Source organism: Stylophora pistillata, chromosome 4, assembly GCF_964205215.1.
Source record: "Stylophora pistillata chromosome 4, jaStyPist1.2, whole genome shotgun sequence".
In the NCBI taxonomy this organism is placed as follows: Eukaryota; Metazoa; Cnidaria; class Anthozoa; order Scleractinia; family Pocilloporidae; genus Stylophora; species Stylophora pistillata.
In genome coordinates, this window is record NC_142522.1 from 37634100 (window position 1) to 37657606 (window position 23507).

At 41.5% G+C, this 23507-nt stretch overlaps 1 protein-coding gene, 1 long non-coding RNA gene and 1 pseudogene across 3 annotated transcripts in view; 1 reads left to right on the top strand and 2 right to left on the bottom strand.

Moving 5' to 3' along the window:
- Positions 1-3373: 3373 nt before the first annotated feature.
- LOC148733592 (uncharacterized) lies at positions 3374-4717 on the bottom strand (annotated as a pseudogene).
- Positions 4718-6653: 1936 nt separating this feature from the next.
- LOC111319737 (uncharacterized) overlaps positions 6654-23507 on the bottom strand; it is a 147704-nt gene continuing 130850 nt past the window's right edge. The window contains exons 3-9 of one of the 2 annotated variants that reach the window (XM_088756097.1): positions 20840-21232; positions 17941-18468; positions 17307-17423; positions 12297-12617; positions 8707-10208; positions 8298-8400; positions 6654-7508 (exon numbers count right to left, since the gene is read on the bottom strand). In XM_088756097.1, the coding sequence (XP_088612223.1) occupies positions 7078-7508; positions 8298-8400; positions 8707-10208; positions 12297-12617; positions 17307-17423; positions 17941-18468; positions 20840-21232 (3395 nt within the window). In that variant the 3' untranslated portion in view covers positions 6654-7077. The remainder of the gene's footprint in view (positions 7509-8297; positions 8401-8706; positions 10209-12296; positions 12618-17306; positions 17424-17940; positions 18469-20839; positions 21233-23507) is intronic. The other variant, XM_088756095.1, reaches the window with a different exon arrangement.
- Positions 11430-17422, top strand: LOC148733593 (uncharacterized). Its single transcript, XR_015999735.1, has 3 exons — positions 11430-11515; positions 13776-14538; positions 17128-17422. It is a non-coding gene; the product is annotated as an uncharacterized LOC148733593 (long non-coding RNA).

Genomic DNA, 23507 nt, shown 5'->3' on the forward strand with positions numbered 1-23507 from the left:
ACATCAAAACAAGCCTGCCTAGACTGACGGGTAACATGCGTGACGCGTGACGGGCAACACGCCTTTTCCTTTAAACAACGGAAAGTTAAAACTAATAACATTCAGTTTCCACAGCAGTAACAGTGTCAAGAAGCAAAAAAAACAAAAAAAAAAAAACAAAGAATGTCTCAATAGTGATCTTATGGTAATTGATCAATTAAACATTTCAGTCAAGCAATGTTTCTAAGGTGTGGTTCTTCGAAGGCCCATCAAATCAGATATCGTTGTTCCACTTTTCCAGGGTGCACTGGAAGGACTCTACAATTTAGGGTAAAGATCACCTGCAAAGTAAAAAAAAAAACAATGTTTGGGGGGACTTTCTAGTCAGAGTAACGGGCAGGAGGGCGGATTACTCTACCGTTTCGAGTAACAGTTCTTTGTGGGGAGCTTGGAGGGTCACGGACTGGAAAGGAGAGAGGAGACCGAGAAGTGAACGTGCAAGGCGGAGGGGGTGTCCTGAATGGTACACATGACTGAAAAACAGGTAAGGGATGTGATGCCTTTGATGGAGTCTCTGGTGTTGAAAGGGGTGACGATTGGTGTGATTTGCTTGGTGTGTTCTCCAGTGCTGAGGAAGTGGTGTCGCTGTCACCCGGGTATAAGAGCAATGGAGATGGAGGTTCCACTTGTTTTGAATGAGGAGAGGGTATCGGTGAAGTGGCAGTTAAGGAGTTCGAACGAAGTTTCTCCGGTAAAGTCAGGCTACGATCAGGAGTAGGGGAAAGGGAGCTTGGGTTCTGAGGTGGGGCAGGTTGAATTTGCACTCGATTGCGCCTAACTTGTTTGTTGCCAGTCTGGATGTAGTAGGAGCGTGGACCAGCAGAGCCGGTTATCCGACCAGGAATCCATGCTTTGGATGACGAGGAGGTGGGAGGCTTGGTGTAAACATGGCTACCAGGAGGGAGTTCAGGTAGTAAAGGCCCGGCATGCTTGTCATATGCTTGTTTTTGCTTTAGTTTACGATGGATGTGCTCTGCCACCACATTGTGGCCGGGAGGGGGAAGGGGTTCCAAAGTGGATATGAGTTGTGGGAGATCACTTCGAAGAGTGCGTCCAAACAATCGTTGAGCCGGTGAGAACGTGTGTCCTGCCAGCGGAGTGTTGCGAACTGAAAGGAGGGCCAGATCCACATCAGCAGCGGTTAATAAAATATTAGCTGATTTCACTGCTGCTTCCGCGCGACCATTGGATTGGGACCCATAAGGGGAGGAGGTGATATGATTAAAACCATATTTTATTGCAGATGCCTTGAATAAATCGGAGATGAATTGGGGTCCATTGTCAATGATAAGAGTGTGGGAAACTCCATGACGTCCAAAATGCTGCTTGGTTGCTTGAATAACAGCTGAAGACTGAATGCTGGGAAGCTGATCAAGTTCATAGTAATCACTATAGTGGTCCACTGTAACTAAATACGCTAAGCCATTGAGCTCAAAAAGGTCTTCTGAGTCCAGCTGCCAAGGTAAGTTGGGAACAGAGTAGGGTTTTAATGGTTCCTGAGCATGCTGATGAGGGTACCGAGCACAGATAACGCAGGTTTTGCACATTTCCGTGATCTGATCATTTATACGAGGCCAATACACACAACTACGCGCATGACGGAGAGTGAACTCTGTTCCTCGATGAGCAGCATGGAGCTTGTGCAAAATCTTCTGGCGGAGAGCTAGAGGTATGATGACACGATCCTGTTTGAAAACCAAGTTCTCGTGCTTAGTTAATTCATGACGAATGGACCAGTACGGTTGCGCAAGGGCAGGGACAGCAGCCTTGTCATTTGGCCAACCTGACTCAATGAAAGGGCGAAGAAGTGTGGGCTCTGGATCTGTGCTTGATGCAGCTCTGATCTCCTGTAGGGTAGCATCCTGAAAGCCAGACAGGTCGGGAGAGTTGAATCTCATTTCAGTACGGTACACAAACTCTTCATGCATCTGTTTGTGAGATGTCATAGGCAGAGGTGCTCGCGAGAGTGTGTCAGCTATGTGTAATGAAACACCTTTGTGATACTCTACACGAAACGAGTAGCGTTGGGGAGAAAGCATCATACTTTGTAGACGACGTGGTGCAGATGCCAGAGGTTTCTTAAAAATGGTTTCAAGAGGCTTATGATCACTCTGGACAGTTATGTCAGCCTTGCCAAAAAGAAATTGATCAAACTTGTGGAATCCATGGACAATAGCTAGTGCCTCTTTCTCAATCTGAGCATAACGTTGTTCAGTGGGAGTGAAGGAGCTGCAGCTAAAAGCAACTGGTTGCCATTGGATGTCATTTGAGTTTGAAGACGAAGAGGTTGGCTGGAGTAAGGCAGCTCCCAGGCCATAGTCGGAATCATCAGCCTGAAGTACTACGGGAGAGAGTACATCAAAATAACGAAGACATGGAGCTTTAGCAACTGAATCTTTTGCTTTAGTGAAAGCCTCTGTGTGCTGGTCAGCCCATAAGAGGGCCTGATTGAGGCGAGTAAGTTCACGTAGTGGACCAACTATTTCGCTGAGGTGAGGACAGAACTTGGAGAGGTAATTGATTGTCCCTATGAAGTGGCGGGAGGCAGCTATGTCTTCAGGACAAGGCATGTCAAGGATGGCAGAGACAATCTCCGCACTAGGCTTGAGACCCTCAGAAGTGAGGACATGACCCATGAACGGGCATCTGTTCTAAATTTAACTTTCTCTGGATTGAGTCTCAGATCGTGTTCTGAAAGACGCTCTAAGAGTTCCAAAACAGTACGGTCATGATCAACCAGAGCCGAGGCTAATGATGCGCAGCGACCAACTACACAAATATCATCTGCAATGTTAATTACTCCCTCAATGCCACACAGAACATCGTGAAGTCTCCGCTGGAACTCCTCGGGCGCGGAACTGATTCCGAAAGGGAGACGAGTCCAACGGTAGCGGCCCCTGGGAGTATGCATTGTGGTCAGCCGAGAAGATTGGTCTGTTAATCCAATAGTTTGGAAAGCTTCCTTTAGGTCAAACGTGGAGAAGACTTTAGCTCGATGTAGACAGTGAATTTTTTCCTCTAGGGTGGGAATGGGGTATACAGGCCTGATAATTGCTTTGTTGATGGTTTGCGAAGGGTCCAGGCAAATACGGACTTTGGCAGGTTTTGTGGCTGAGGCTGGACGCTCACGAACCACCATATTGGAGATCCAAGGGGTTGGGTCATTCACACGCACCAGTTGGCCTGAGTCTACCAGTTTGTCTAATGCTTCCTTGATGATTGGAAGTTTGGGAGTAGCATAACGGGGAGGTGCGGCTTGAGTGGGTCTTACGGTAGGGTCAAGAGTTAATGAATAGGGCTCTCCCAGTTCTCCTAGACCCTCAAAAAGGTGAGTCTAGACTAATTTCATAGAACAAAATGTCAACTCACCATGAGGTGGTAAAGTATGTCTTGGGGTCGCCTCGAGTTTCTGAATAGTGTCGACGTCATACTTAAGAATTCCCATCCGTGTGCAGTCAGAGAGACCTAGTAGGGGAGCGTAATAGGTCTGAGTTGTGATGACTTGAACCACTATGTCATAAGATTCGCCACGATGGGTGCAGTGTAAAGCAGTCTGCCCCTGTGTGGGGATGACATTCTTGGAATAATCAAGGAGACGGACTGTGTAAGGCTCGATCTTAGCTTGTGGCAGTTGCTGAAGATCACTGGTATGGATGGTGTTGCAGGAGCATCCGGTGTCAAGTTGGAAGCGAAGTTGGTGGGGGCTGGAGGATGCTGGGTCTAGGTCTGGGTCAACAAATATACCTTTAGGTGTGGAGTGCACATGAAGGACCTCTTGAGTGATGACGCATGCAGATTGTGAGTTAACAGGATGGGCTTCCAGTGATTCTGATACGGTATTCGCTGAAGAGGAGGAGCGACAAACTTGCTGCCAGTGGCCCCTTTTGCCACAACGACGGCAAGTAGCATTTGCTGCAGGGCAGTCTCGCCTGGCTGAGTGCGTAGCCTTTCCACGCCATTGACAAGATGAGGAGGAAATCACGCTAGGCTGAACATGGGATTGACGTCGGGGTAAGCGATGTGGTGTCTTATTGCCAGCAGAGGGGACTTTATGGACCATTTCTTCCAGGTGGTGTTTGGTGATAGCGGATTTCGTGTTGAGTCCAGCCTCAAAATCACGAGCCTAACAAATTACTTGAGCGAAAGTGAGTGTCGACATGTCTTCTCGAGAAATGACATCACTGCGAAATTTTTTAAAAGTTTCGTTTAGACCAATGATGAAAATATCTCTTTGAAGGCGATCATCCACTTGTGTGGGGAAATTGCAGTTTTGATACTCGAGGCGAACGAGCGTGTGCCAGGCTTAAACGCTCATACCCGGTTCCTGTTTGAGTAAACAAAGAAAGTTATGAGTACTTTGAATAATAGGTTCTTCGCTGAGGTAGTGTTGTGGAAGCTGGGTCAACCATCTCGCAGGATGCCCTTTGTCCCCATCTGCAATTTGAGCATTGATGGTAACGGTCACGACGTCCCATTCTGCTGGGGGAAACGCTCGTCTAAGAGCAACCATAACTTTTGGCCGCCTCGCAGCAATCCAATACTCATCGCTGTCAACAACTTTAGTAGGATCCACGTAGTCTTCCATAATACAAAAGTCGCGAAAGTTCGCTATAAAAAACTTGAACGCACGTCGACGATCGTCAGACATCGCATCAAAGACCGGTCTGTCCTTTCCCATGATGATGAGAGGTGAACGAATTAGACACCAACGCGAAGAAAAAGACATGATGCAACGCAATCAGAGTGCGCGCACCGCCTAGCTGTGGATTATGCAATGGTTGTAAAACATGGAGTGGGTCTAAAAAAAAAACAGATCGCTGCAAAGGCCTTGGATAGCAACCAGAAAACTTTGCTGTATACGTATTTTGTAGCCAGGTCTTTGTTTCGCAGGTAGTCCGTAGGATGCAGTCTGTGTTTCAACTCCTTATTAATTATGAGTTTATCTTCAGCCCGGGTTTAAAACTGGCCGGATTTCTGGGTACGTAGAATTTATTAATTGATAAAGGAGATTTTAGAAGTATACGAAAAGGATCTAAATAAATTAAGTTCAAAAAAAGGGCAGGTCCTTAAAGAGCCCTGAATTTCCTTACCTACGCAATGCCTAAAGTCGATGATTGTAAAATCAATCCTTGCCAATCTTGTTACTCACATAAGTAAGTTAATTTCTTCATTTTCCCTTTTCTTTCTCTTTTTGTGTAGAAATACCAAGTGAGCACTTCTAAGAATAGAACAGTCCGACCGATTGATTAATATATTGATTGACTGGATTCCTGACAAAGGGACAGAGGAAAAAACGAATAGACTTTTCAGACTGGCGCTTTACTGACCGGATGGACTGACAAAACAAACCAACCAACGAAAACTTGGAAGGTGATCAAAGGATTGATTGTCTGTTTTCAACTGATTTATCTAATGTCAGAATGATGTCTTTTCGCCTGTTGTAGGCACAAGATACTTTCTAAAGCTCTGCGTTTCGAAGCTTGGCTGGGGAATATTCAACCCATTACCCTCGTTCTTCGGGATCTTCAGCTTTTCTAGAAGAGCCTCTCCCAAATCGACCTTTTTCACACCCTCTCCCACTCGATTCATTCCATCTTCTACCTCCTTAGTTCTTCTATGACCTCGAAGAGCTATTGACATGGTTTGGTGAGTGTGAATCAGCTCGTCCTGTATGACAATTAATTTTCAGTTATTGTACATTGACTGCCTCTCCAAGGTATTTAAGAGCACTAGAAGAGATAAAACGTCAAAAAGTGAACTTCCTCTCGTTTGTTTTCGTAAAGAGGCGATACATTTGTTAGGTACTTTGCGATACTGCACGATTACTACGAATGGCCTTTTTTGAACAAAATGGGCACACCATGATCAATGTTTACTTTTTTCTTTTGGACTTAAAATATGCTCCTCTAACCTTTAACTAGAGGATGATCCACGTGGACTTGGCATTTTTCAGAGTAGCATCATTATGAAAAAAGTCTTTGATATTTCTTCAAACTGATACGAACGGAATGCTCGTTAAAACAGATCACTTGACATGCGTATATGATTGTATTTGGGAACCAGTCGTTATTTGTGGCCGGGGGTTTGCGGAAGAAAAAATTAATTTTTTGAGGGAGGGTCACATGGTTTTCAAAAGAACAGAGGTGGGGATCAGCCCTTATTGACAGGCAGAAATAGAAGTAAAATATTTGAGGCGGCAAGATCAAATGTTTTTAGCTTTGTTTCTCGTTCATACACGATCAAATCTTAAACAGTTATTCGCAGAGGGCGAAATTTAATAAATTATATTGTTGAATAATCACCGAGACGAAGTCGGGGGATTATTCAATTATATTTACTGAACCTGAGGCGAATTGTCCTAATATGATCTGAGAATTGCTTAGTTGCTTTCGAATGCCTATAATATGAAATGTAAAAAATTGATGATGGTTTCTTTGTTAAAAAGGGTGGTTTTCCATGCGCGGATCGCTACATCAAATTATTTGGGATAGACAAAGCAAAATAAAGCCTTTTTCATTTGGTCTATGGCGCTGCTAGGGTAATGACTTCATCTAGACTGGCAATTTTCCAAAGCTCTTTAGGTAAGATAGAGTGAAGGCGAACCTCAACGCCACTTGGTTGGAAACTTGTATTCCCACTTTACTAGATATATCGCGTTAAGTTAACATCTCAACCAGCATTAAGTTTGTAGTAACTTTTTTCTTCTCATGCAACTAAAAAGGTGTGTTGAAGTCAACGACTAAAATAAAAACATAGTCAACACACGTGCAACAGCCAAAAAGTAACTATTCTCTTACTATTTTTAATACGACGACACCAACGCCGAAACGCTCTATAAAAAATAGGGTTAAAATAAACTATAATAAATCGCACGTAATGTTGATAAAGGAGGTGATTTATACATTATACCAATGGATCAAGAAAATTTTCTTGAAACGCTGATGAGAAACTAGTTGGCCTAAGTTTAACTGACACGCTTCAGTCTGTTCGCCAAGACCCAAGAGTTTTACCTCGAGTTTTGGTTGTAAGAATATGCAGTTAACGGGGATTTGATCTAAGTTTCTCCCTCACATCACTCTGTTTCTTCACAGTGTTCCTCGTGATTCTGTGTTCTGGACCCAGAATATCGTTTTGAATTACAAAGGCCTTATTGAGCTTTTTCAGGGCCTTCTCGAATTGTCCTTGAAGGACTAAAACATCGCTAAGCTGAACGCGCGATCGAGCTGTATCCTGATGATCTCCTAACAGCTTCTTTCGTAGCCCTAGAGCTTCTCTGAAGTACATTTCGGCCTGGTCGATGTAACCTTGCTCAGAGCTTCCAACTGCAAGGGTCTTGTACGAGTCAGCGATGTAGGACAAAATCGAAGCTGTCCAGGGGTGGTTACCAAGCTGCTCTTTGTAAACTGGCAAAGTGTTCTCTTTCCAAATGTCGATTGCTTTTTGATGATCACCACACAATCGATAGGAATCTAACAAGGTGTGAAGAGAGGATATGCGTTCTTAATATATTACATTATGTTTCCTTACTGCGTTTCAAAAAGAAACAACTAACTGGAATGGACTTGGGCGCGTCGAGGGTAGTCTCCCTCGCAGCCGTTTTTAGTCTCGTCACGCAACGAGGAGCGTTGCGTGACGAGGCTAAAAACGGCTGCGAGGGAGACTACGTCGAGGGTGATTGTGTCAAATAATATCAAGCTTGTAAGCCGTAGACGTTTCGAGGAAAGCTCATAAATCACGAGCCGAGAGCGAGTGATTAATAAGCTTTCCGAGAGTTCTGCCAACATCCCAAGTGGCTTTATCACGTTATTGAGCCTGGTTATTCAGCTTTCTACGATGCGTACTACCTTCATTTATGTTGTAAATACTGATTGACGGTTGGACGTTTGTATGTGATATCATGTGCGTTAGACTTCCATCAAGATATTTTCGTTTTCGGAACGAAGACGATTGTCACAGAGAAAATAAGACGAACCAATTTAAATACGACTCGAAGTTTATGACAGCTTGTAAAAGTCAATGAAGCACGTCGTGGACAATAGACAAGACCATTCCTCTTTCTCCAAAAAAATAAGACTCGACGAGATTGCAATACACGAGCTTAGTAAATATTTTTTTCAGTTTTTATTCAATTGGAAATTTATTTGTCTTTTTCTCTCGGTTTATTTATATAGAAACCCCCCAACTCAGAATTTGACAGCGCGCTTTATCACCTCCATCCAGTCTCCTACAATGATACACGAACCCAAAAGGTTACTTACTTCCAAGGTCACAATATCCAGCAGCAACACACAAACGGTCACTTAAAGACTCTCTTATTGATATTCCTTCTTGTATGAGATTTCGTCCTTTTTCCTCATCTCCCTGCAGAACGAATAATTCTTTTCAATATCCGGATTCATTCTACCTTAGTGCAAGTGGAACCCCATAAGGATTGAAGCAGGCTCGCCCATTTCCGCCCGTTATTGATGAAGTTTCTTAGATTTTCTACATACTTCGATACACGAGGAAAGCTTATAAACTTTGTCTTAGCTTTAGATTCCCATGAGCCCAGAAAAAGAAAAATGTGGGAATGGGAATGGAAAAGATAAAAGAAAAAAAGATGAGAAGGAAAATCAAAACAAAAAAATAACCGCACGCCGTCCTCTTTTATGTTTACCATGTTCTCACCTGCAGTACAAAACATACTCCGAGCTTACTAGCGGTGTGCGCATGCGTTTGGGACTTTCGTTCTTCCTCCGGCAATGTGCTGCGCATGTCATATGCTTCCTGAAACTTTGCAAGGGTGGCTTGGTTTTCTTCTGGGCTGTCTTTGCTGTGAGACACGTCACAGAGACGACGGAATCCGAGTGAATTCAAGCTCTCTGCATGTTTCTTCTTATCGCCGGATGTTTTAGCAATCTCACAGCATTTCTGGTACAGCATTGTGCACTCTTTGGGGGGAGTTAAAACTTTTGCCACAAAATCCAGCACTTCTGTACTGTTAACGACGTCTAGAACAAAATTTTTGTCATCTGAATCGCTAGAGTCTTCGAGACAATTCTTCAGCGCTTCCATGATATTCGCTTTGTGCTGTCGAAACTTCTGAATGGCAACCAAAGCTGAATCTTTGCTGATAAACTCTCTACTCAAGTCTCTTAGCAGATCAAGGTAATGATGATTAAATTTATACTGAGTGGCGCGCCATGGTTCACCCATGCCTAGAGATTCTTTCTCTGTTCGGAAGTAGGCTTGGACCAAAGGATGCATTCTCATTTTTCCGTCGGCGTCCCTCTGAAGGAGAGCATACTTGACCATCCTGGTCTTCACTGTTTCACAGTGTAAAGGATCTTTAAAAAGAAACTGAATGTCGTGAGCTGAGAACTCCGACGGGAAAACAGAAAAAAGGACAAGACTCTGTATTACCTCATTGGAAAAATTCCTGAAAAACACTTCCAGCGTCTTATAAACATCTTTCGCACTAGTCTTGATAAGTTGTATGGGATTATTCCTAAGGTAGTGGATTAATCTCTCGGGACTAAAACCATTATTCAGCGAGTCAGAGCAAGTCACAAGAAGGAGTGGTATCCCACCACAAAGTTTAGCAAGTTCCTTGGAATGTTCCTCGCTACAGCCATCAACTAGACTCCGGAGCAGTTTAGCAGACGGGTCGGGATCCAAAGGTTTGAGTGGAAACCTACACACGTCTGCCGACACGAATCCAACATCTTCTCGAGTAGTAATTATAAACTGTACATTCGGGGCAAATTTCACCAGCCATTCAGCAAATTCGTCAAATTCCTCACCCTGTATATTCTCTGTGTTGTCTAGTACTATGACAGTTGGGATATTTCGCTCCGATAGTTTACGCTTCGTAATAGACACAAAATCAGCGGTTGGCGACCAAGGACGACTACTTAATCGACCAAGAATCTCTCTGCAGACGTCTTCGAGTTTCTGATGATAACTCTCTACTCGAATATGTGTAACAAAATGGTAACACTCTTGCTTTAACACGCGACTTACGCAGACTCCCACTTCAGTCTTCCCCGTTCCTGGGATAGATAGAAGAACAACCATACGGAAGGTCCGCAGTTTATCTAGGATTTGTTCTACGTCCGCGTCTCTTCCAACAAAGTGTGCGGTTAAACACGGAAGGTTTCGAGGTTGACATCCCGGCGACGATGGTGTACCTAAAATACGAGGAAAAAAAAAAGGAAAACTTTGAATAGATACAAGGATGATAGCCGAGACACAAGAGGATAATAGCCGAGACACAAGAGATAGCTGAGTATAATTCGGCATAATTTGAAAAAAAACCAACTTAATTTTTGCCCTTTTTATAAGAGTAGCACTTTCAGCTTGATTAGCATATTTGACTTGCTTGATCTCAAGAATGATTATTTTCAAGTTCGGTCTATGGTTCATTCTCGTCTTGGGGAAGGTCACCGCATACAAGGCGTTCGTGGGCGCAACGGAAGCAAAGATTGCGTCGGTCCCAGCTTCCGCTGATAAAGCTGAATAACTTACGGGCATGCGCTAGGTTTTGGTACAGAAAACGGATTTTGAGTCGTTTGTATTTAGATTCAGGGACACCGCAACAGCTTGCGCCGATTACTGCGGGCCCAATAAACCCACCAATCCCACCCCAAGGGAGGACATTCATCACACAGCGATCTCGTGTGTGGGAAATTAACGTCTCCTACCCCAACCCTGCAGGAGACGGGACCTCCATTTATTCGTCCATATCCGAGAAGACTAGAAAATCTAACCATTTCTTGATGTTATAGAATGGTAGCAAATTCTTCTCAATTATTTTAAGACCCTGAGTGTTGATCCGGCCGGGACTCGAACCCTCGACCTCCCGCACATCAGTCCAGCGCTCTATCCATTGAGCTTATGGAGGCGGTTATGCGGGCAACATTTATCTGAGCCTAATGTAAACACTAAACTGACTTCGTCTAGACAAATCCCGCTTTTCTCAAGAGATGGCGGAAGCTTCTGTCAGGATTGCAAGTGTTTACTCCAATACATGATGCCATTTTTCTCCCATTCAACAAGAGAGCCAATTTTTTTAGCTTTCTATCATGATTAAAGAGGTGTTAGCTGTTCACTATTGTCTGTTATATTGACAAACTGTAATCTATAGCCATCGGTAGAATTTCGAAGATGGCCGGCGTCGCCAGGAAATACTCAATGAGAAGGCGTTTAACGAGGTCAAGTTTGCGTGGTTTTAGAATCTTGCATTTATTTTCAACTTTACACATAGATACCGTAGACAAAAACCCAATCAAACATCATTCGGTGCGGCTGCAAACACGTTATGGATGTTACGAAAACTAAGACCCTCGCAAACTAAAACCTAGGACCTAAGACCCGTCTTCATAGTTATCGAGATTACGAAAACTAAGATCCCGCAAAGAAGACAAAATTCCATCTCCAGTGGAAAAACAATTTTATGACTTTAAGGATAAACAACCAAAATTATAGACTAATAAGGGTAAGGCATATTTTCAGTGTACAATTATAGTAGGTAGTCTGTGGCTTTCGTCCTCTTTATAATTAAAGCCACAATGCTGATATGGCTCCAAATTGTTCGAAGAAGCGGATCGTCTAGCACGCGTACGATAGTAGTTTTTAGTTGATTTACAGATTATAGTCTTTGAACGGGCGTAACTCGACTTTGTAGAAATTTTACAGATTGGTTTGATGGGGGTCTTCGTTTCGTAATGACGAGGGGCCTTTGTTTTCGAAATTACGAAAACTAAGACCCCTAAATTTACCGTTAATTTGACCTTAAACTCGGTGGAAAGGATCGGACAGGAGATAATTTGACAGATTAGATCTATTCTAGTTACAATTTGACTTTATATTTGGACGGATTCGATTTTGGGGGGGTCTCAGTTTTCGTAATCTCGAAAACTAAGACGAGTCTTAGGTCTTAGATCTTAGTTTTCGAGGGTCTTAGTTTCGTGACACCAACAACATGTAATTAATTTGCATTGGTCTTGATTGAGCAAACTCCTCGACCGTGAAATATACTGCCTTTCGATGTGTTCAATTTTGGCGCATTTATCATTATAACTTAAAATTTTCTTTAAAGCGCCCACAGCTAGATGAACTTTGATCTAATTTAATCGAAGACTTGGCGGGAATGTATTGACTTCTGAACGCAAAGAGAAATCTAAGGTCTGTAAAATCGTATTATTCATAAAGGAAGAACACATCCAAAACCGATCTTATCAAATCCATCTTCGTGCGAGTCAAGGCCACAATCTTACCTTGATTCTCAATCAATTCGGCTAGCCTAATGCAATCGACGTTTCTCAGAAGCCATACCAAATAGGACACGTCTTCTGGGCAGATTCTATCGTGTTGGCGCAAGAAGCTCAAAAACTCGCGTTGGCTCTTGATGGCTTGGAGCTCTCCTCGTGGCAAGTAATTATCGTTGTTTTGTCGGAGACAGAGAAATTTCATTTGCTCCAACTCTTCTTTTGTTATTTCGTCAGCAATTTGATTTAAGAAAGCGTTAAACTCCGGGTAGTTTCTGGCGGGTAGCGAAATATTCAGCGATCGAGTGGACTGCGTTTTTTCCTGAACTCCTAGGAACAGATGTAAGAAAGCAATTAAGATTAAGCCTACTCCTAACAATACTTGAAGAAGAACCAAACGAGAAAAATAGCATCTAATGTTTACTTTTGAGACATCATTTGACCCTCTTTATACTGGTCATGGGATATACTGGAACTTTAAAGAACTATAACTGCACAGCTAAGATAGCTGAAGACACTATTAACGATATCATTTCGAGCTACATGAGTAAATAGTTCCTGATAGCTTAGTGAAAGTTGACTATAACCACAAAACAAAACATCAAGTAATGTTTAAGACAAAGACTGCCTTCATTATTACATGCTTACTAATTGAATTATATTTTCACAGATACACAACTCTCATATGATTATTAATTTTTTAATAACCGAGAGTGAGGTCGTTACGGCTAACTCTCAAACTAGGGCCTTGCCGTATTGACCGAGCAATAGCGAGGTCAATGAGGCAAGGCCGTGGTTTGAGATTTTCTGGTAACGGTCGAACAGTCAACGTTATTTCAAAAGTTGTTATTATATGGCTTGCAAACAGAACAAACAAAAAAATTATTCAAGGGGAAGTCGTCAATTTGCATCCGGCGGTGCGCGCGTTCATCTATTCATTCATCCATAAATCGATAAATAAAACTACACTATTGGTGAACTACACCAATGTGTCACGTATTCTGTCATAAAACACATTTATTTTTGAAAAAAAAATTATTATCAGAGCCTCAAAGAGTATTCCAGTAGAGAATTTTTTTCCAGTTTTCAAAGGCAAAACGTCAACTGGAGTGCATACAGAAAAGACAGAAAAGTGCTTCAAAATAGTTCAAACACATATGGCCCGTGGTGAAAGAAAATCTTTGGAACGCACTGTTGAGAACATTTCAATATTCGCCTTAGCCTTTGACAACATGTCTTTGTCTTCTGGAAGATTTTTTGGATGAACGGAACTTTTATTAAGACTGCATCCTCCGTCAAATATGTTATGCCTTCGAATGTCTCTGGAAACTAGCTGTCGAATAAACCCTACTCGGCGAAAGGCGCCAATACTCTCGAACTGTCTTTTTGTTAGTTTTAAAACGCCCCCTGCTGTTACGACATTTTCCAGTAACAATCGATCGCTCTAGTTTCAATTAAACGCACTTAAATCTACCACGCATTGATTAGGAATGGCCGCTGGACTAGAGAATATCTTCCATCCCTACAGCAACGCCAAAGATGGAACAAGCTACACTTCAACTTAGCTGTTGATGACATCGTCCTGCTACTAGACGAAAATCAGCCACGTAGCGTATGGCCGCTTGGACGAGTGCTCGAAGTTTACCACAATCGGAAGGATGGGCTAGTGCGCTCTGCTAAAGTCAAGACCAGAACCTCCGAACTAGTGCGACCCATAGATAAGATTGTCCTATTGAAAACTGCGGAAATTGGGAGCAAGGATTAGAAGCTAAGAACATTATCCAAGTAAATATGATTAGTAGTGGTTTAATAATCATCAGAGTTGGCGTTTCAAACCTATTACAGTTATTTGGTAAAGGCACTATTGCCTTTAAGGGGCCGGAATGTTAGTTTTAAAACGCCTCCTGCTTCTACGAAATTTTCCAGTAACAATCGATAGCTCTAGTTTCAATCAAACGTGCTTAAATGTACCACGCATTGATTAGGAATTTGCAGATTCATGCTTTCTTGAAGCTAAATTCGTGTTTTTAGGAAATGAAATAACACCTCAAAAATGTAGGGTTACACTTTTCAAGTAACGCCCCAGATACAATCACGTATGCGCGTGTTTTTAAATGCAACTCGTAATAACCGTACTAGCTAGTTACTCCGCAACCGTTACGATCGAAGGATTAATCAGCTACAAGCTACCGGCTACCATTTGACTACTATTAGCGATACTCTCTACTATCGTCTGTGCGAGTCGGCACCAGTGAGTTTCTTTTCTCTAAGTACTTTGACTGTCGTTATTGCCAAGTGACTAGTCTTTTAAGGTCGAGGTGTTGTCACGTTACGAAACCTATATTCTCTATCAGTTTTTTCTGAATCCTTTTTTTTTGTGTGTGTGTTCTTAAGCACCGATTAATTGTTTGTAACGTGACTATGTGGCCAATGCTATCTTAGCTGAAATGTATGCAATTGTATGTATGTATTTACGATATTTAGACAGGCCAGCTTCAAAAAAAAATCGCAAAAAAAGAGCTCGGCTAATTATAATATCCAGCAATGTTGACCTCAGGCTTGGTCAGTGATGCATATGTATTATATGGCTTCGGATTGTGGGGGATATGGCGCACGTCCTGTTTGGGTAAGAGCGAGATCAGAGCAGGGCTTTTAGACGGCGGTAATTCCCACGGTCCAAATATGGATCATGCAGATTAGAAAGAGCACTGCGGCGGTTATTTTCGCTTTTTAGAAATTCGAACGCAAGATAACGATAGCAGATTAGCAGTCGGAAAGGGTAGACTAAATCTAATACAGATATAAAATTTTTGAAGAAGAACGAAGGTTCAGTTTTAAATTGCCTATAGACCACTTTCATAAATGGCTGCCGGATTAATATTCTTTTGTTTAAATTTAAATTGGCCCTTCTGTCCTCGCTTGAGATAATGTGTTCTTTTGAATTTTGTACTGGAGAACGAGACCAGAAGGGCTAATTTAAATTTAAACAAAAGAATATTTATCCGGCAGCCATTTATGAAAGTGGTCTATGAGATTGTGCTGGAAGGGACGAGATAAACAAACAAGAATTAATTCAAGCTCACATCTAACATAAAAATGCGTTATTGAGCTAGCGTGGGGTCAAGATTGCTGGATATTGGCCGCGTTCTTTTCTTTTTTCGTGTTCATGGACCGAGACGAAGTCGAGGTTCAAAATAAAGCGAAAAAAGAACGAGGCTAATATCCAGCAATCTTGACCGAACAAGCTTGGTCAATAAAGAATTTTTTGTCTAGCAGAAGGAGATCCCCTTGATATCACCTGTTTATTTTGAGAGCTAGCAAAGGAAGCCATTAATAAATTCAAAAGGGTCCTTTATTTATTTTTCGTTTTGCCGCTTTTGCAACTTTGTCGCCTACATTGTTAAAAAATTATGAAGGTTGCAAGTCCGTTCCACGCACACAGATTTTTTTCTTGCGCGGGATCAAAGCGAGCAATCTAGAGCGGGCAAAATGGGGTAAGGTGGGCCCATTTTGCCCGCTACGAGATACAGTAATTTTACCACGAGTTTTAATTGATAAATAAAAACGTAAATGGGTGCATCCCGGATGTAGATTGACGACTTTCGCGCGAAATGTTTTTTTAGTTTTTCAATTTGTGCGCCCATATGCGGCGCAAGCGTACTACGTGTGATTTCTGGGTCTGCAGGTCATTAACGAGAATACTTAACAGATAAAGGTTTAGTTTTGAGCGTACGAGTGTGCTGTTAAAGAATGGAAAATTATAAATAGAAAAAATAGAATTCAAAAGGATGATAAAAGCGAGGAATATAAAGTGTTAAGTCTCCTTAGTCTTGTAGCACAATACGCAGTACGAAGACAGTCACCAAAGAACGTTAAAATGACCGTGAGCGAAAAGGAGACCATAGAATTAAGGTTAGGAGACTTAACACGTTATATTCCATGCTTTTATTATCCTTTTTTTATTGTTTATATAATTTTTCCTATTCTAACGCACGCGCTTGCGCTTAAAAATTCAATCTTAATATGTTAAGTATTCTTGCAGATTTATAATTATAAACAGCACAGCATACACTAATGAGATATGAATACACCCGTGAGGTTGCGAAGCACTAAGGAAGCGTATCACTTCGGGTGATTCTAGCTCATCGAGTGCTTAGCCAGCCTCCCAAGTGCATCCAAAACTCAATAGTGTTAGCTTTTGTTTTTACCACTTGTTTTATAACATGAAAAAGACAATTTCGTGCGAAACATTTTCCTTACCTGAAAACATTTGCTTACGTCAGCAGCGTCCACCCATGGGCACTGAACTGACCAATCCGAGCGCACGCTTCACGTGACTTATGTTTATAATGACCTTTAGACCCCCAAATCACACACGATACATTTAGGCAGCCTACGGTGGGCCATCTAATTGAAGACTTAATACACTGGACCATTCGCCTGCTAAGGGAATATCTCAAACCTCCACCTAGCTACATTGACCGTACGAAGGCCTCAGTTTGAGATTTTCTTGTAACGACGTTACTCTTCCTTATCAGTTAAATAATAAACTACAATTTCTATCGGTTAATCGGCTGATAATCCAATTGGTAATAGGACTGAGTGGTCGTGACAAACAAATTGGACTCCCGCTATGCGGTCGTCCAATTTTGTTATCACTCGTTTGATTACAGACAGATTTGGACTCAACTCAGTGCTATTACCATTAATTATTGACCCATAGCCCCATTTCCATTGCACAAAAACTACAACCAGTTGCAAGACTACTGTAAGATCTCACACAATCGGCAACTTTTTGCAAAGATTACTATTTGATGAAGTTCATCTCCCTCTTGACTAGGGTCTTCAGTTCAGGCATTTTTCTTAGCATCTTAACAGTAGAGCAAAACACTGAGAAGGAAATAATGACAAGCTCATGAAAATGGACATTTTTAGTTACATACAGCACAATTTTGGCAAAGACGAATGAACTGGGTAATGTTATGGGAATCAAGTGTGGATTGATGCTCTCCTTGTTACCTTGCTTCATAAAAGATTCCCGCTCTTCTCTCTCGAAGCCAGTTGAAGACACCTGACCTATCGGATCCGGTATGCTGAAGCTATCCTTGAATGAACGACCTCCTGGCAAGGCTGAATCTGAAGAAAAAGAAAAATACATACACCATTTTGGAATCTTCAAACATACTATGTGCATGCGAGCCTCCTTGCTTTTCATCTAGCTAGCTCATGTGCAAGGAATACGAGGTAATGTATATCAGGGATCATGGTAGATGAAGATTCCACTTGACTTCCGTCATAATAATTCTAAACATTTTAAAAGCTGGAGAGTTTCTGGCGCTCTCGCAATAATCACAAATTACGCAGCGTGGTAGCGCGCATAATCACCGAACGAGACTTACCAACTGACTTTTAGTGCCAGCTTAACCATGAAGAATGATGTTTCCAACAATCTACTGGTGCATCAGTATTTGGTGTTGTATTTCAACGACTTAACTTATTCAAATGACAAACAAGTTTAATTTCTGACGAAAAGAGTAACCAGCTTGGAAGCTTAATCTTTATTGATATTTCTCTGATGGAGGAAGATTCTATGAAATCTAAATGTAATTGATTAGCTATGACTTGAATAATTGGATCAAATAATTTAACCCACCCATGCGTATAACTGACTTTCCGTCTTTCATCTCCTTTTCCTTTTCTTCCTCTCCCCTTCTCAGTTCTTCATTTTCTTCTTTTCTTTTTTCAACTATCTTAATCCTTTCTTCTTCTACCTTTCTCCATTCCTCACTTTCCTTTGCGCTTTCTTCCTTTTTCCTTTCATCCTCTTTCCTTTCTTCCTCTTCCTTTCTCCACTCTTCATCTTCCCTTTCACTTTCTTCCTTTTTCCTTTCGTCATCTTTCCTTTCTTCCTCTACCTTTCTCCATGCTCCGCCTTCCTTTTTGCTTTCTTCCATCTTCCTCCTGTCCCCTTTCCTTTCTCCCTTTTTCCTTTCTTCCTTTTTCCTTTCTTCTTCTCTATTTTTCCTACTCTCTTCCTCATTTTTTCCTCCTTTTTCTCCTTTTTTCCCTTCTGTTATCCTTTCCTTATCTTCCATGATCTTGCTTTCTTCATTATCTTGTTTCTTTACCTCCTCTTTCTTTTCCAACTGCTCTCTTTCTTCTTTTATCATATTTTTTTCACCTTTGATGCAAAGAGAGAAAGTTAGAACATAGCTACATGACAATGCACTCTCTGATTGGCTAACATTTTATGAAAAAGAAATGAATGGTTCAGAGAGATGGTTTAGGCTGACGCCATATCGTCGATAAAAAGTTCCAATCGAGTTAGCCACGAGGTTTCAAAACGTTTAAGATTGTTTTTCCGTTTGATACCGGTTGGGAAAGGTCTTTAGGAGCTCACAATGAAAAATAATATGCTAGATAATACTAGTTTAGAAAAGCAATGAGCATGAAGCCCTTTGAAGCGACGAAATTAGTTTTGGAGTTGACGGTACTTTAACCGAGGCTTTGCGACATTGGGGACTCTACATTAGAACGGAAAATGTTATTTTGAAGTGTTGATATGTCCCAAAAGTGTTATTCAATAGAAGATTTTATTTAGAAATCGTAACTTTCAAAATTTTCAACTCAAAGCTACGCAATTTTTGGTAATTAAGTACAGAAAATAACAATTCAAGGAAGGTAAATCTGCCACACGCGTCTCATAAATGCAAGAAATATGTCAGTTTTTTGCTTCCGAATGGTTTTTTGGAGGGTTGATATCATTTTTGAGTGCTAATATCTCCTAAAAGTACTAAATATTTTATCTTCAAAAAACTTACATTTTCCCATTTTCCTAGAATTTTCGAATTATTCTAACAAAAACCTACGCAATTTTTTAACCGCAAATTGTAGTAAAAAGCGATCCAAGGAGCTGAATTCAGGGTTTATTCTGGAGCGCAGCTTTGCGCAATTTTCACAAATTGGAAAAAAATGCCCCATAAAATTTATGTTGCCGCGTCAAATGGGGCGCAAATAAAACAGAACCAAGGATTGGGAATAAAATGTTCGAATTTATTACTGAAAAGGTTAGGGAAGGAATCCTTTGACATACAACTTGATGAAAATTTCAATTGAAGGGCCTCCCTTCTCTATATTTGATAGACATGAGGCCTGTCCGGTATGGTATAAGAAAAAGAACAGGAGAGTAGAAAATCCATGATCTGAATCATGAGTAACAGAGACCTTTTCTTAAAACTTGTAGCCTAAAAAGAAACGAGCTATTTAACCTCATGTTCAGCACTTGTAAGTCTGTAAATGATAATTTAAATAAATGTTCGTTTTCTCATGGAACAGCTTGTACCAATAAGTTAGAATACCATTGGGGAACCCCCTTTCATGGACCTAGTTTGTTGAGAAAGGTCCCCTTACATATTTCGCTTCTAAGTAGAAAATTTACAATTCGAAGAATAAAGATTTAGACCGGGCTGTTCAAAGCCGGTTTAAAATCACCCAGGGTTTAGATGATCCAGGGTTAGTGTGAAGTTTGGTTTTATCAGATCTATAGGCTTTTAATAGAAAATTCAGTTCAAATCTTTTAGTATTCAAGTTAATAATTGGATGCTCTCAAAAGGATGGAGAAAATTATCCCAAAATGGCCATTGAACCAAGGAAAAAAAAAACCCAGACTAAAATTGAACCCTGGGTTAATGCTAATCCGCCTTTGAAGGCTTTGTTTTCGAAACATTTCCGGGTCTTTATTGCCCTGTCATTTATTCATAGTTTTGGGGTAGAAAATAAACCCAGTTGAAATAAACTATTTTTCTTCGTGTACAACTTGTTCCTGCGTGCTCTCTCATTTCCTCGAAGTAGCCTTTACATATTTTGAAAGATCGTTAACTCGGTTATTGTCAAACGTAATCTTACGAAATTCTAAGCAAAGGCACACGCTGAAACTTATCGTTATTTTTCGCCAACCGTTTTACGAAGCAATGGAGAGCCATAACTTCTTTACTTTTCTTAAATACTCAGATAAATCTAATTATTTGAAAACATGGTGGTTAGACCATAGCAAGTTATACAGAAGTATTAAACTGTGACAGCTTTTTCTAGCGCGGTAGTTTTGACACACGCGTCGAGTGAATCATAATTAATTTCAACCCTGTTCGCACGTGTTTGGGATCGCCAAATTGTGTTTAAGTTAAAAACGGCTTACATCGTTTTTCTCAGGAATTAACTGGTATCTCAAGGAAAAAACTACATGGCATTCGTGTACTTACTAAAGGCTATCTATATGCAAAAGACGAGTGAATTCGATTGTTTCAGCTTTGCCGAAGATTTGCGATTTTGTTTGATTCTTGCACTGATCTGCTCTAAAAAGTCGTACATTTGAGAAGGGGTGTTAAGGGATATTTACACAATCACGCCAAACAACGAGATTATAGCGTGTTTTTAACAGCTAGGAAAGTTAATTTTAGATAGTTGAACAAAAAGAGATATTGCAAACAGAATTAAAGCACCAAAGCTTGAAGTTTAATAAAGAAAGAGAGTAAGTAATCTTGAAATAAACTTACCAATATTTTCCGATAGGTACTCTCTGCACGCCAGGTAATCTTTCTCCAAAATAGTCGTCTCTACACTTATCGACTCCACACCAAATTTCTCCTTGATTTTGTCTGTCAGTAGGCATCTCGCTGCTGCAGCATTCAGACGACCAGAATGGTAATCTTCCCATAAGCTTTGAAGACTGTTCAAATCGGGGCACTTCAGTGTTATTCTCATTTTTTTCTCCCCCTCCTCTCCTGAGACTTGGACAACTTTAACGGGAGGCTGACCGTTCTGATGCACTTCCCTGATAGGTTTTTTGACGGAGTCTGCCTGCGATAGCTTTCCAGACTCCATTTCTTGGGTCTCTTCCTCTTGACATAACCGCCTTGCAGCTTGCATGTGTTCTAAGTTGTCTTCATCTTAAACATTAAAATTGGAGATTAATTAAGGACAAGTTAATAATCAATTACTAGGTGGCTTAATTGTTAAATTCTCTGTGAAAACTGTGAAAAGCAAAACTTCAGTTTGAAATTGGGGCCATCTAATTCCCAATGCGACTGCTGCCGACTAGAAGTCTAAGACTAGCCTTCAGTGGGGGGACTAACTTGGGAACTTATTTAATTCAGCGCTCAAAAGATTCCGTGTTCGTGCCGAAGAATTTGAATACGTCTCATTAAGAGATTATAATCTCTTGGTCTTATGTCGTAACTTGTTGTGGACTTCAGAACAGCGTCTTCCAGAAATAATCCACCAGCACTAGAACACTTTCCCCAGTGGGGAGTGGCCCTAACAAAGCTGGGCTTACATTTTGTCATGGAGCAGTCAGCGGAAAAACCCGAGACAGTGGCTCTGGTGGCCCACATTCTCCTACAACCAGGCAGCCAAGACAGGTCTTGCACGTTCTTTCCATGTCACTATCCATCTTTGGCCTTCAAACTTTGCTTCGTAATCTAGTCTTCGTCTTGTCTACCCTGATACCCTGATGACCCTCATGAGCAATCTTGGTCGGTTGCTCGGTCACGTAGGCTTTGGGGATAAATATGCTTGCGCCACAAAGCAAGAGCTCTCCATAAACGCACAGTTCATCCTTGACATGCCAATAAGAAACTGCAGCTTTGCTCTGGTTCCAGTTCCCAGACCTCAAGTAATCGTTCACCACGCTCTCTTCCTCGTCATCATAAGAGGCTTGTTCGATTTTTTTAAGCTGAAAGCGCCACTGGTACACTGTTGTCCACAACTACTCTAACAAAGTCGACCTCTTCGCCCACGTCCAAGTGCTTGTCAGAATTCAACTTCAACACTACGTTTGCGCTGTTTGCCGTAACCAAAAAGTAAACAACTATGAAGTCATACGACTGTAGGCGCAAAACCCATCTTTCTATTCGCGCACATGGCTTTGAAGTGGCTAAATAAATGCGTTCTGGGGGCTTGTCGTCGTTTTCCTACTCAAAGTTCCTTTCGAAAACGTAAAGGCTGAACCCCTCGCATACCCACACTAATGCCGCATCTTCCTTTTCTGTTTGGCTGTACCGCTTTTCAACGTCAGTTAAGCTTCTCGATGCATATGTCACAACTCTCCAAACTCCTCCCTGCTGCCGAGCAAGAAGTGCTCTGAGACAAACAGATGTTACTGATGTCACGACTGGCATGAACTTTGCAGAGTACTAGACGAGACCCATAAACGATCGTACTTCACTTGCGTCCTTAAGAGTCCTCGTGTATCTGATAGCCGCAATCTTGGATTTACGCCGTTGCCTGTCAACTCATGACCAAATAAAGTAAATTTTGATGGTCCTAACAACGCAAAAAGACGTTTTTCATATTCCTCGACGCCACGTCCATAAACAATTACATCACCTACATTCATATGATACACAATCCTCGCAGTAGAGAGCGCCATTTATGCCATAGCGAAAATCAGACCTGAAAAAAATCAGGCCTGTACGGGATTCGAACCACTGACCTCTGCGATACTAGCGCAGCGCTCTACCAATTGGGCTAACAAGCCAACTGGGAGCAGGCCGTTAAGTTGATTCGTAATAAACCCGTGAAGATAAAATCAGATACAACGAATATATGAAGTTCATATATTTTGAACTGCGGTTGTAAATACATATGATGCACGATCCTCGCAGTAGAGAAGACAACCGCAGTTCAAAATATATGAGCTTCATATATTCCTTGTACCTGATTTTATCTTCACGGGTTTATTACGAATCAACTTAACGGCCTGCTCCCAGTTGGCTTGTTAGCTCAATTGGTAGAGCGATGCACCAGTATCGCAGAGGTCAGTGGTTCGAATCCTGTACAGGCCTGATTTTTTTCAGGTCTGATTTTCGCTATGGCATAAATGGCGCTCTCTACTGCGAGTATCGTGCATCATATGTATCTACAACCGCAGTTCAAAATATATGAACTTCATATATTCGTTGTATCTGATCACCTACATTGTTCGCAACTCCAGCACAACCTCATAACACGTCTCTAATGATTTTCCAGTATTTCTTTGGTGCTGAGGTCAATCTCAACATCAAACGTTTGTAAAGATAACGCCTACGGTCCGTGACAAAGGTAGTGACATAGCGGCTTTCTTCAGAGTAGAATCTGGTGAAAACCCCAATTTATGTCTATTTTGCTGGACATGATTCTACCGTTCAAGTCGCGTAATAGCTCTTCGACAGTCGGAATTGGGCG